The 12,958-nt window shown below is 34.0% G+C and overlaps 2 protein-coding genes across 2 annotated transcripts in view; one reads left to right on the top strand and one right to left on the bottom strand.

Moving 5' to 3' along the window:
- Positions 1-4,307, top strand: part of LRRTM3 (leucine rich repeat transmembrane neuronal 3) — a 179,609-nt gene extending 175,302 nt beyond the window's left edge. Inside the window, exon 3 of the mRNA XM_049790492.1 lies at positions 3,684-4,307. Within this exon, the coding sequence (XP_049646449.1) occupies positions 3,684-3,893 (210 nt within the window). The 3' untranslated portion in view covers positions 3,894-4,307. The remainder of the gene's footprint in view (positions 1-3,683) is intronic.
- The window catches only part of CTNNA3 (catenin alpha 3), a 1,601,008-nt gene that overhangs the window by 1,134,297 nt on the left and 453,753 nt on the right, over positions 1-12,958 (bottom strand). The gene's annotated exons all lie outside the window — the stretch shown is intronic.

The raw sequence follows: 12,958 nt of genomic DNA, 5'->3' as shown, positions 1-12,958 counted from the left end.
TTTTAATATGCCCCTTTAAAAGGAAATTGTCATTTTCCATGCTTTATGGTATTGCACACAAATGGTCTTTTATCTAAAATGAGAAATGTATAAATGACTTCTAACCAAATAAGTAGAATAAGAACAATATGTATGTATATTCAGAAATGAATTAATATATTTGTACAAATATGTGTAGGTATTGTTTATATAGTAGCTAAAGGGTTTAAACAACCACTTAATTAATCATAAATTTAAAACTTGGCAAATTTATTCCTTTCTCTTTAAAAATACAAGCAAAAACATATCCATGAATATTCCAATTATGCCTTAAAAATAATTGTAGCATTAGAAAAACACTAAAGGACTGAATAAAATGTAGTTATAAATGGAGTGTTTCAGGTTACAATAGTGAGGGAAGTAATTTTTCAAAGAATATAAACTTTCCACATAAAAAATATTTTTAAATAAAAAGTAAACACTGACTACTCAACTGCTATTGTTCAAATTAGGACTTAGAGTGTACATACCAGCAAAAAACATTACTTTTACATAAAATATATGTCATCTAATATATTTCATCCGTTAAAAATATGAAATTCGATTATTTTAAATGATCATACTTAAAACATTTTATTTTTCCAAGTCACTCTGACCATTAGAAAAATATATAGGGTATTGGGCCGGCGAGGTGGCGCTAGAGGTAAGGTGTCTGCCTTGCAAGCGCTAGCCAAGGAAGGACCGCGGTTCGATCCCCCAGCGTCCCATATGGTCCCCCCAAGCCAGGGGCAATTTCTGAGTGCTTAGCCAGGAGTAACCCCTGAGCATCAAATGGGTGTGACCCCCCCCAAAAAAAATATATATAGGGTATGATTTGTTTCACACATCAAGAACTGCATATCTTCCAACATAAAGAGTTACTCAACATTTTAATTTGATAAATGTTGTTACATTTCTGTATTTTTAGTGTAAGGTCTATACATTTATTATACTGATATTTTCATAATAGAAACAAATAATAATCACAAGATACGTCTCTTCTCTTATTTAAGAGTAAATAAGAAAATAGTTTCTATAAAAATTTAACAAATATGGGAAGAATTAAAAGATGGAAGAGGCACGGAAATTAATGGAGTAAGTAATAAAGTTGATAAAATAATAAAATCAAGACATTATGTTTTTCTTAGTTTAGTCTCTAATATCAGCTGAGATAAGAAAGAAATTTAGATTGATTCTAAACTGATATCTTGCACCAGATATTTTACCTCTTTGCCAAAAAAGAATGGCGTAAGTTAAACAAGTGTGAAACCATACCCTTAACAAAATACAGTCCTATAAGTTAATATCTTAAATATTTAGAGGCAATATATAAAATATGTATGTTTTGTGAAGCAAGATAGTTTTTATTGAAACTTATTTAGAAAAATGTGAAGGGAAAGAAGGAGAGAGTTGCATGTTCAAGTCTAAACACAGGCTTCTTCGAAATAGAAATGAGCCAGTGAGATAGTGTCCAAGGGAGAACAAGATAAATTAATAAATTTCTTATCCATGGCTACTAATGAATGAATATAATAATTAGTAGTTATTATATTAAACAGATAACAGGTTCTGATGGTCCCTTAAATTCAGGTAACTTTATTTTTTTAACTTTATTGGTTGGTTGGTTGGTTGGTTGGTTGGTTGGTTGGTTGGTTGGTTGGTGGGTTTGTTGGTTGGTTTCTGGTCCACACAGAGCAGTACTCAGGGATTACTCCTGGCTCTGCACTCAGAAATTGTCCCTGGCAGACTGGGGGACCAACCATATGGAATGCCAGGAATTGAACCGGGTCCCTCCTGGGTCAGTTGCATGCAACAAGCGCCCTACCGCTGTGCTCTCTCTCCCACCCTCATGTAGCTTTAGAACACACTTTAATTCTATTATAAAAAATACAAAAATATATGAGTATTTACATCTGAGTTTTAGGATATACAGGTGCCACAGAAAGTGTATGGTGGGTAAGCTCTTTCCTGCTTGGAGGAACCTAGTTTCAATCTCTGTCATCTCCTATGGTCTCATATAGCCCACCAGGAGTGATTTCTGAGTGCAAAGCCAGGAATAATTTCTGAGGTTCACTGACTCTGGCCACCACACTTCTCCCCAAACCAAAAATAAAGTTCCCGACTATCCTGAATATCCTATAACATTTATCTTTCCTTCTGATAACAATAGTCATGTTTGCTTTTTTGTACATTATATCTTTAGAATTTTCTCCTTAAGCCATAATTTATTTTACTTAGGTATCTTTTCACCTCTCTGTCACTATTCCATCAGACTAGCACCATCCTTTGCTGTTTTTTATCTTAGAAGATAAGTATTGGGGCTGAGTGATAGCACAGTGGGGAAGGCATTTTCCTTGCAAGCGGCTGACCTGGGTTTGATCCCCAGCATCCCATATAGTCCCCAGAGCCTACCAAGAGTGACTTCTGAGTGCAGAGACAGACATAAGCCCTAAGCACCAGTTGTGACCCCAAAACAAAGCAAAACAAAACAAAAAAGAAGGTAGATACTCTTTCCCAATATTTCTATGCCTTACAGCAGGAATCCTCAAACTTTTTAAACAGGGAGCCACTTGACTGTCCCTCAGACCATTGGAGGGCCGGACTATAGTATAAAGAAAGCAACTATGAACAAATTCCTGTGCACACTGCACAGATCTTATTTTGAAAAAACAAAATGCAAACAAATACAGTATTTCAAATGAACAAGTAAAGTTAAATCAACAAACCTACCAGTATTTCAGTGGGAACTATGGTTCTACTTTTGGGGGGCTGGGGTTGGAGAAACCCTGCCTGAGACTGAGAGGAAGAGCGGAGAGACAGAGAGGAGGGAATAGAAGAGTGCAGCACACATCCCACACATGCGCACTGCAGGCCCGAAACTAGTAGGATGCTAAGCAGGACAGGCAGCAGTGACAAAACACCTGACAGGCCAGATAAATGTCCTTAGCAGACTGCATGTGGCCCATGGGCCATAGGTTGGGGACCCCTACCTTACAGTTTAGATCCATACACAAAACTCCTGCCAAGAATGCTATTGGTCATAGAAGTTGCTATGTAAGAAGAGGCAGGATGACTTGTGTAAAACAAGTCTCCTCTGGTGTGTTTCTAAATTTGTCATGTGTAGATTAATTTCGAAAGCCTCCTTTTAAACTTTCTAAGAAATGCATACTTCAGGCCTTGATCCAGACTTACTTACTGAATCGGGAACACAGAGGAAAAAAGATGGAAGTTAAAGAAGTGAGAGATTCATGTTATGCATGTTTGAACACCATGGTAATATTGTATTTAATTTGATTTTAATTTATTAAATGTATTCTTAATTTTATTTGCCTGAAACTACTAGTCCATGTGCAGGTCAAGTTTGATGTGTCTAAGTTATTTTTTTCCCCAGGAAAGCTTTTACCATTATCAAAGCCAGGTTCATTTATATAAGAATTCTAATTAAGAACTGGTCAGCTTCTCTGAGACTTTAAAACCATTGTCTTGTGTTTACCTGTATGAGAGTAAGTACATCACTGGGATTCCATGAAGATCATGAGCCTCCAATATAGACTTAGAGAGAAAGAAAACTAGCGCATAGCTAAGCACTGATCTCCATATATTTCCTTCAAAGTTTGTATGCCTTTTTCTAACTTACTTTTTTTCTCATGTCCTTTTCCCCCCAGATACCTTTATCAATGAATGTGTCAACCTTTCTGGCATACGACCAGCCTACAATAAGTTACTGTGGGGTGCATCATGAACTTCTCTCTCATAAAACCTTTGAAACGAATGCACAGGAGGACACGATGGAAACGCACCTAGAGACTGAGCTGGACCTGAGCACAATCACAACAGCTGGCCGGATCAGTGACCATAAACAACAGCTGGCTTAACTGAACTCCTGGGTTGCCCGGCTTGCCACCAAACTGTAACTCAAAGACAAAACGAGCAAGAGTTCTTTCATTGTGGACCTTAAAAAAAAAACAAAACGAAATCCCCTGTTCAAATAAAAAAAAAATCCGAGATTGATTTATGAAATAAAGAAGACATGAATTGTTTCAAGTCTACACTTTGTAATTAGCTAACTTGTGCAGTATTTTTTTGACTTAAACAAGAGTATGACCAGGAAAAAAAAAAAAGGAAAAAGAACCTTTTTTTAAATAAATAAAAAAAAAACCTCCATCCTACCTACCTGTAAAAACTGTACAGAGCTAATGTATTTTTCATATTGTAAAGTTTCGATGATAGAAACAACTGGTATGTACAGTAACATAATTTAATTACATTTTACTTTACAAACTACACAATTGAGTTTCTAAAATTTAACTAAATTCTTTCTTGTGTTATTCCGAGTTACTCAGTTTTGTAGGGACTGTTTTATTACTGCTTTTGTGCCCAGAAACCTAAAATTCTGTGCTGTGCAAAATCTGCACGATTTTTATCATGCTTACTGCGTAGAATTTTATCTACTTGTTCCAGGAGTAATACATTAACCGAAAGGGTTTAATCGTTGAGACTTGTAAGAAATTCTTCAATTACATAGCCAGGTTTTTCTTATAAATGAAAAAAAAATCAAAGAAAAAAAAAATCAAAGATCTTTCTTAACACTTCTCAGACTTAACTGTTGCCTTGAATCACAGCCTAGTTTCTAAGCAGTGAAATGTAATCATAAAAAGGGATATTTTAACAACATATTTCCGAATGAATGACTCATTATTTCATTCTTTTGAGTAACCCATTGTTAAGAGTGGGGGGGAAGCATGGACTAAAGGCCCCTAAAACAAAGGCCGTAACCACGGCAACAGACCTTGATAGACTTAAAAGGTGCAGCTACCAATGACAGAGAGAAACTTTTGTTCCATCTCATTATTTTCAGGCCAAGGTGGGAGGATAGAGCAGAAGTGTAGAGCAGCAATTTTTCTTCTAATTAACCCAAAGTGGTTTACCTAAAAATAACCATCACTCCGTGCAAAATGTGCCTAGTTTTTAAGACAACTTCCCATTTAGAAAAGCGATGCTATATTTGAGGACCATCTCAAAGGAAATAACATAAAATGTTTTCCAGTGGGCCAAAGCACTAAACACCCACAGATATGAGCCATGATGGAGACCTTTCATCGCTCAACGAGGAATGCAAGTATCTTTGGTCTCTTTTATATCTCCCTTCATGAGTTTCACCTTCAAGAGTCATCGGGATTTTTAGTAAAAGCAGAATACAAAAATCTGATTTTTCAGGGACTGAAATAATCAAGTTGTTTCTGTTTGCTTGACACAAGCTATTGTTTGCCACTATTGTTATTTTTATCTCTGGTATTCTTTTTTTAATATTTCTGTGCCCATAAACATTCTTTTATTTTATGACATCCCCAAACATTCTTTTGTGCTTTTTTGAAAAAATATAAAACTATAAGTTTCAACTGCTATTATAATAGAAACACTTTTTAGGTTGCTACTTTATAGTCATGCGATCAAAAATATGTTGAGAGTATGTCAGTCTTAACAATCCAAACAATACAAAGATGAAGGATTTGTGAAAGTCAGTGTTACACGTGAATTTTTTTCTTTCTTCCAAAGAAAACAGAGCAACAAAATTGTAATAGTATACAACTTCCTCCTAGTAAATTTTAAAGCAGCTTCAAGAACAATGAGTTTTAAAAAGGTCGGGCAAATTTTTATTCAAAATACTCAAGACAAAAAGAAGAAAGCACAAAATGAAGAGTAAAATTTATTATTAACATAAGGGAAGTCAAATGTCACAGTGCTGGTATCAAATATTTACTGTCTCAGGTTTTGTAAATATTTGACCTAAGTTATTTGCTTTTCTAACATTTTTGTCATTTTAAGGCTAATTTTAAAATCTATTTATTTCCAACATTCTAATTTCTTTGCAATGTGTTATTCTCAGTGTATTCTTTGTTAAGCCCTACATTTTTTGCTTTGCATGATTAGCAAATTGATAGAGGATGATTATAAATCTATTACCTTGATTCAGAAACAGATGCAAATTTTATTTATTATGCAAGCTAAAATAACATTTGTATTTTTCTCGCTAGAAACTGCCCTTGCGAAGAGTCAAACATCTTTTTAATTTGTGTAAATAAGTACTTTATACCTATTTCCAGACATTTCGAAATTGATAAATAATTTTTTAATGTAAGAACTCTGGGAGCCTCTTAAATGTATGCTCTTAATTTCCTGAAGCAAAACTTTCTATTTTCATCATTTTGAGCTCATCTAAAGTAAAACGCAGGGAAGCAATGGCACTGTGGTAGGGCATTTGTCTTGCACGCGGCTGAAATAGGACGGACCGAGGTTCGATTCCCAGTGTCCCATATGGACACACACACACCCCCCCCGAGACAGGAGTGGTTTTTTAACTTAGAGCCAAGAGTTAGCCCTGAGCATCATCGGGTGTGGCCCAAAAAATCCAAAATAATAAATAAATAAACAAAATAAACAGCAGTAAATAGAAGCTATCATTTGAGAGCAGTAGCTCTGTGCATCCAAGGAATTACGGTTAAAATCAAGTAAACAACAAATTTTGAAAAATTTCATATTCAAATCAAAGCCACGGGACCTTTAGTAAGAAAAATATAAAGACTGGGTTATTTGCTTAGTTTTGATATGTTTTTTAATTTAATATCAGTTTTGGTTCTGCTAGATTTGTGGGTGGAAGACTGGAGGAATGAAAAACCACCTACTTCAATCTTACTAACCCCCCAGTTTAACTCTCTCTCTCTCTGACCAGCCTCTCCCTTGTCTTCCCTCCTGTGTATTTTTTTTATCACTCTAACTGAAATATTTGTGGGTTTGGAATTGAAAAATGCATAATTGTATATGCTACGGTTACAATAACAGCCACAGCTGCAACATACAATAAATTTGTGGGGTAATTTGAGGTTTACAAACTACATTTCACATAAATTATCTCATTTTCTCTTCAAAACTACCCTGTGAAGGTACATTTATCTCAAAGATGTTGAGCTTCACCCAAGAATAAAAAGCTCAATCATTGAAGTTGAACGGTTCTCAAAATTCAGCTGTTAGTCTTTCCACTCTAAGTTTCTTTTATCTAAAAGGAGACAGAATTGTCAAAGATAGTATATAGAATTTTAAAAATCCTTGAGATGTTTAGAAGTAATTCCCAGTAATTAAGCCAAGCAAAATACTTAAACTAAATTCACTCTTTTTCTATTTCCAGGGGGTTGAGGACACACCTGATGATACCTAGGGGTTACTCAGGCTCAGTGCTCAGGGGACCCAGCACTGTTTGAAGAACTGTGTGTTAAGGGTCAAACTTGGGCATACACCAGCCCTTGGAGCAATCTCTAGTTCTAAATGACCTGTCTGTGCTATCTTGAAATTGTACATTAGGTCAAAATAGCATAGCAGGACCTGAGTGATACCTCCAGTGGTATTTTTTTAGTATCTTTGAGGTTCTGAGTTCAATCACTGGATCCCTAAGCTTTTCTTTTAATATCACCATGCACAGTTCATGGGTCAAGAACACCATTAGGCCTGTACTTGGGCATAGAGTGGCAGAGAGTGGTCTCACCTCCCAGCCCCCATCGGCATTAAGGGGCATGGTTTATCCTTTAAAAAAAATAGCAAGTCATAGATATATTAATATATCAGATCATTTGTTAGTGTTCAGAAGTGCTTTTATAAAGTAGAAATACATAAACCTATGAGCAGATATAAAATGAAAAACGACAAAAAACCAATGCAAAGGGTTGTTTCACATTATAAACTAGAACATCGTTGAATTTATAGCTGTTAAGCAGAAGCATCTAACTTTGTCCTCTTATTTTTCTTTAAATAAGGTTATTTCTCAAAACCTGAATTCTTTTGGTTGTTTTGGAGTCACAACCAGCAGTGTTCAGAGCATATTCCTAGATCTGCACTCAGGAATTTCTCCTGGCAGGGTTCAAGGGACTATATGTGGTGGTAGGGATCAAACTTCAAACATGCAAGGCAAGTGCTTTACCCAACTGTTCTATCTCTTAGTCAAGACCACAAAGTCTTAGACCTATCTTTATAGAAAATAATATTCTCCTCCATCTAACAAAAATAAAATAATCTCATTCACAATTATGTATTGATGCTAAAACTTAATAAAAGGCAAATATTTTACTGAGCCACTCATTTTGGGGGTGATTCGTTCCTAGAGATACTTAGGGTATCTAAGTATACAGTGCTATGGATTAAACTCTCGGCTTCACCTATGCCAAGCATTTTACTCTTGTCCTTGAGCTAGCTCCCTTACCATGCTCTGATCAGAACCTTTTTACTTTAATTTTCATTTTTGTTTTTTCCTGAATGTCTGCATAAAAACATAAAATATATGCATTATAATAAAACTTACACTTTAGAAGGCAAAATTTCTTGTCAAAAAATAACAGATCAGTTCTATTCTACAGTTGCTCAGAACTGGCAAAATCTGTAAGAATGTTTTCCAAATAAAAACAATTTGTGTCTACTTATGGCTAAAAAATGTCAAACCAAATGAATATAGTACACATCCAGATGTTTTGCTCTGGGGTCAAGGAATAGATTCTACTTCTCTTAGCTTCTCAGTTCCTAACTTCTGACTAGAGAGGCTGGAAGGGCAGGGTTGAGGATCAAGACCCATAAGGATATCGACAGTGAGCAATTGAGTTTTATTTCATAATCAACAGTAATGGGGAAGTAATATATGGGAATAAACTTAAAGCATAGTGATACATTCATTTTAGAGGTATCATATTGCTTGCATTATAATTTGATGGTTAGATAGAGTTAAAAATGTTTAAGATGAACTTCATCCTTAAGTACTTTCACAGTTGGTTATCTTTCCATTAAGGACAGTGACCTTCATGTCACAGAGTTCCTCAACCATGTGGATTAAGAGAACTCTAGCTACCTCTTCTCTCCCAAAGAGTCACTTTATATGACTTCTATCTTCCTTAAAAATTAAGAGAAAATCTGTGTTATATAAATCAAATAATATTTAAAACTCCACGATCAATCCTTTGTGTTCTCTAAGCTGAGAAATACCCCCACTGCTTTATACATTATAAATTGATTTCAAGTATCTTATTTTGTATAACAAAGCATACTTGTATGAATGACTGTGAAGGTGCTGAATGTAGTTTTTCCTTTAGCTTACATAAAAGGAAATACACTGTTGAGCTTTGGAGCAAGCTAGAGACACTCTGGAGTAATCAATTTTACTTAATTCATTTACCTGAATTAATGTTAAAGTCATCCAAGATAACATATATGGATAAATCTGACAGGTTTTTGTTTGTTGTTTAAACTTTTGCTAGCTACCTGATTCTCAGTTACTATTCGAGTTTAAAATGACCCTAAATTCCTTGAATGATAGATTTGAATAAAATATCAACAGCAAATCACCAATGCATCTTAATTTTTGCAAAATATCATTCAAATGAGGACAAATATGGCTCTGTGCGAAGTCCGGCTTCAAGTGCTAGAACTTGTAAAGGGAAGCTTTTATCTAATGAATTTACCTCATCCAAATAATTCATCTCTTTTTATTCTAATCTAAAAATATTAATTCTTGAAGTTTCACATAACAAAATAAAACTAGATGAACTTTTTGTCTAAATAGAATAGATGAACTTTTTTTCTAAATTGGAGTAATACAGAAAAAACATTTATCTTTTTCTAAATGGCCAAGTGATTTCCGTACAAGGTCTACTGTTTCTAGATTTTGTTCCTTGTTAGATCTTTCAGTGGAACATTTGAAAACAATCAATGGAGTTATTCACTAATTTGTATACTACCTCATGAATAATAATGCAATAGCTGAAAGTTGGAGGTTGTAATAGAGTAAAAAATAAATATAACTGTCATCCTTTTTTAAAAAGAGGGAAAAAGATTACGGTTATTAAACAATTTGTCAATGCTTAAAAGTAGCAATGAGGATTCAAATCCAGCTCCTCATATTTTAAGGGTGGAATTCTACCATTCAAGAGCACATTTTCAAATAAGAAAAATATATCATTTATTTAAAATAGAAATAGTAAAAATAATATACCTGCCTACCACTAAATTTATATTTTATGAACTATTTTACACTATTCCAAGACTTCTTTCAGTATCCCTCAAAATATTGATTTACTGTAAAAAGAGGCCATCATAAATTGTGTTTTTATACATTGCTTCCTAAAAAGTAAACACTTGAAAGAAAAATCCTTCTAAAGATACTCTCAAATAATCACTTTATTTTCTGTTCTAGTTTTTTAAGCTTATATTTTTGTTGCATGAACATTTTTAAATGAAAATTTAACAAAAATATATGAATGTAGATATCCACAATATAGAGGAAGGTTGTCAACTATTTTTTTTTAAATTGTACCAAGGAACATTTAAAATTATCAAGAAAAAATTACAATGTAAAAAATTACCAATAATGAACAATTACAAGAATTTGACTACCAATGGCATATCTTAGGGATTATAATACCTCTTGTAGATGATTTTTAAACTATTTCTTTAAAATGTATAATAACTTAGACAAATATGTTCTGTAAAAGCATACCCAAAAACAGTAATGTGGAATATGGCATTTATAACAGTGTAGATTCTGCCTATTCAAAAATTCAAAACAATATGATTTAAATTTTAAAATAAATATAATTTTCCTCATTAAGACCATGAAGTATTTATATCATTTTATGAAGGAAAACAACAATTTTTACCTTATATTTTAAATCACAGGCTTAAATAAATCTTCCTAGTCTCAAATAATCTTTCTAAAGGATTCACTAAGGAGTCTTAGTTTCTCTATTTCATTAATGACCGGAGAAGCTTTAATTTGACTTCTGAATTTGCGCAAACCCAAGTTAAAATCATTGGAAACTTATAATAACATGTATTTCAATATTATTATCGAAGTATATAGTGTTTTATAGTTCATGTGAAATCAGGATCCCAAAACATGCTTTGTAAATCCAAAATTAAAAACTACCACTACCGTTACTGATAAAGCTATCCCATAAAAAGTAAAAATATTAATAGATCCAGCAAAGAAGCTCTAGGTTCTTGAATCTTCTATAATATAGTCATATAACATGTTATACCCTTTATCGATAGAGTTCTGGAGTGGCAGTACAGAACATAGAGTATTTGCTTTGAGAAGGCCAATGTGGATTCAATCTCAGCACCCCAGGGGTCCTCTGAGCACTACTGGTCCCTCCAGTAGTGGGAGTGATTCCTGAGCACAGAGCAGGGAGAAATTCCTGAGCACAACCAGGGGTGATGCAACTAACAAAAACATACATAATTTTTTTTTTAATCTAAAGTATCTAGAGTGATTCTGTTTTTGGACAAGAAAACACACTTTGGTTATCTTGATTGGATTGGAGATGTGGTGAAAGACAATGAAGAGGACCAAAAAAAAAAACAAACACTGAAAGGTAAGTAAATAAAATGCAATTTATTGTTTTTTAACTAATATATACTTAATTTTTAACTATGATTAAGAATTGCAGTCTACAATAGTATGCCATTTATCTATCAAGAGTAGAAGCGATATGGATGTAAAGAACTTAAAACAAACATATTTGTGATTGAAATATAAAGTAAGTAGAAGAAGTGTTTTATTTTGTTGTTTGTTTGTTCTGGCACTATACCCAGAAGTACTCAGGGCTTGCTCCTGTCTATGCAAAGGGATCACTCCAGGGGGGATTTGGGAAACCATTTGTGATACAGGAGATGAACCCAAGTCAGCCATGTGCAAATCACCTACCCGCTGTACTATCACTCTGGCCCTTCACATTTCTTAAAGGAGAAAATATTTAGTCTAAGCACTTTCACTACTATTTCTTCAGAGAGAAACTTGGGTCTGAATAAAAGATTCAAACAAATATTATTTTCGAAATTAACCTGGAAGTATTCTAAACTAAGATCCCTATATTGCTACTTTAAACATATGTGTGATTACTTTAATTCACATGTATCTCATCAAATTATTATGTTGTATTTTATAAATACTTCATCTATTCTTACTACCATATCAATAATATTTTCTTTCAATTACAGATCTTTAAGCAGGCAATGTGGCTCGATGATAAAATGCTAGAAGGCCTGAGACTTGGTTTTGGTAACTGGAATATTTGGCAACAGGAAAAAAAAAAAAGAAGAATCAGCTTAGACATCATCCTGGAACAGTTTAATGAAATGTGGTGGAAAATGGAATCAACTCTGGTTGCATCGTACATCCACTATGGCGGGGGACTGGAAATGAGGTCGCTAATGTCTATCAATGGAGTCTACAACTAGATTCTTGTAAACTTTACCTTCTAAAATGTTATTTTATACTTACAAATGATAAAAGCCTAGAACCCAAACTTTCTGATTCAACTCTACTTAAAGAGTTCTAAATAAAAAAAAAAAAGCATGGACTATCTTTGATATTTATGCTAGCTAAAAAGGAAATCTAAAATCCTCATTATGTTGGGCTTTGTTTTTTCATTTGGACATGATCGAATGATATGTAAAAAGTATTGGACATTTTCATTCTCTGCTAACATGAGCTGGTTCCCTCCCTTCTTTTGCCCTGTCTTGCTTCCTTCTCCATACCCAGGTACGATGGGGAATTGTTCCTGATGGTGACCAGGGGACCATGCAGTCAGGGATCAAACCTTATAAACACAAAGCTTATAAACATCAAAGCTTATAAACACAAAGGACACACTTAACCCTTTGAGCTACCTCTCTAGATCAAGAGGAGTCCCTGAGCCATCCTTTGGATTTTGGTTATAACTATTTCATAATGAATTCTTGCCATCCTTTATGGTTTTGTGCAAGGAAAATATAAGGTTTAGAAAATATAAGCCTTATTTACTTTCTTTTTGCTTTGATGTGACGATACAAGATAAAATGTGTGTGATCAATATAATACCTCTGTGTTATAATAAAGGAATTATAAGAAGATCCTATTTCATAAATA

This window comes from Suncus etruscus, chromosome 17 (assembly GCF_024139225.1).
Source record: "Suncus etruscus isolate mSunEtr1 chromosome 17, mSunEtr1.pri.cur, whole genome shotgun sequence".
Lineage (NCBI taxonomy): Eukaryota > Metazoa > Chordata > Mammalia > Eulipotyphla > Soricidae > Suncus > Suncus etruscus.
The sequence above is the reverse complement of the archived record's forward strand: the minus strand, read 5'-3'. Positions and strand labels throughout refer to the sequence as shown.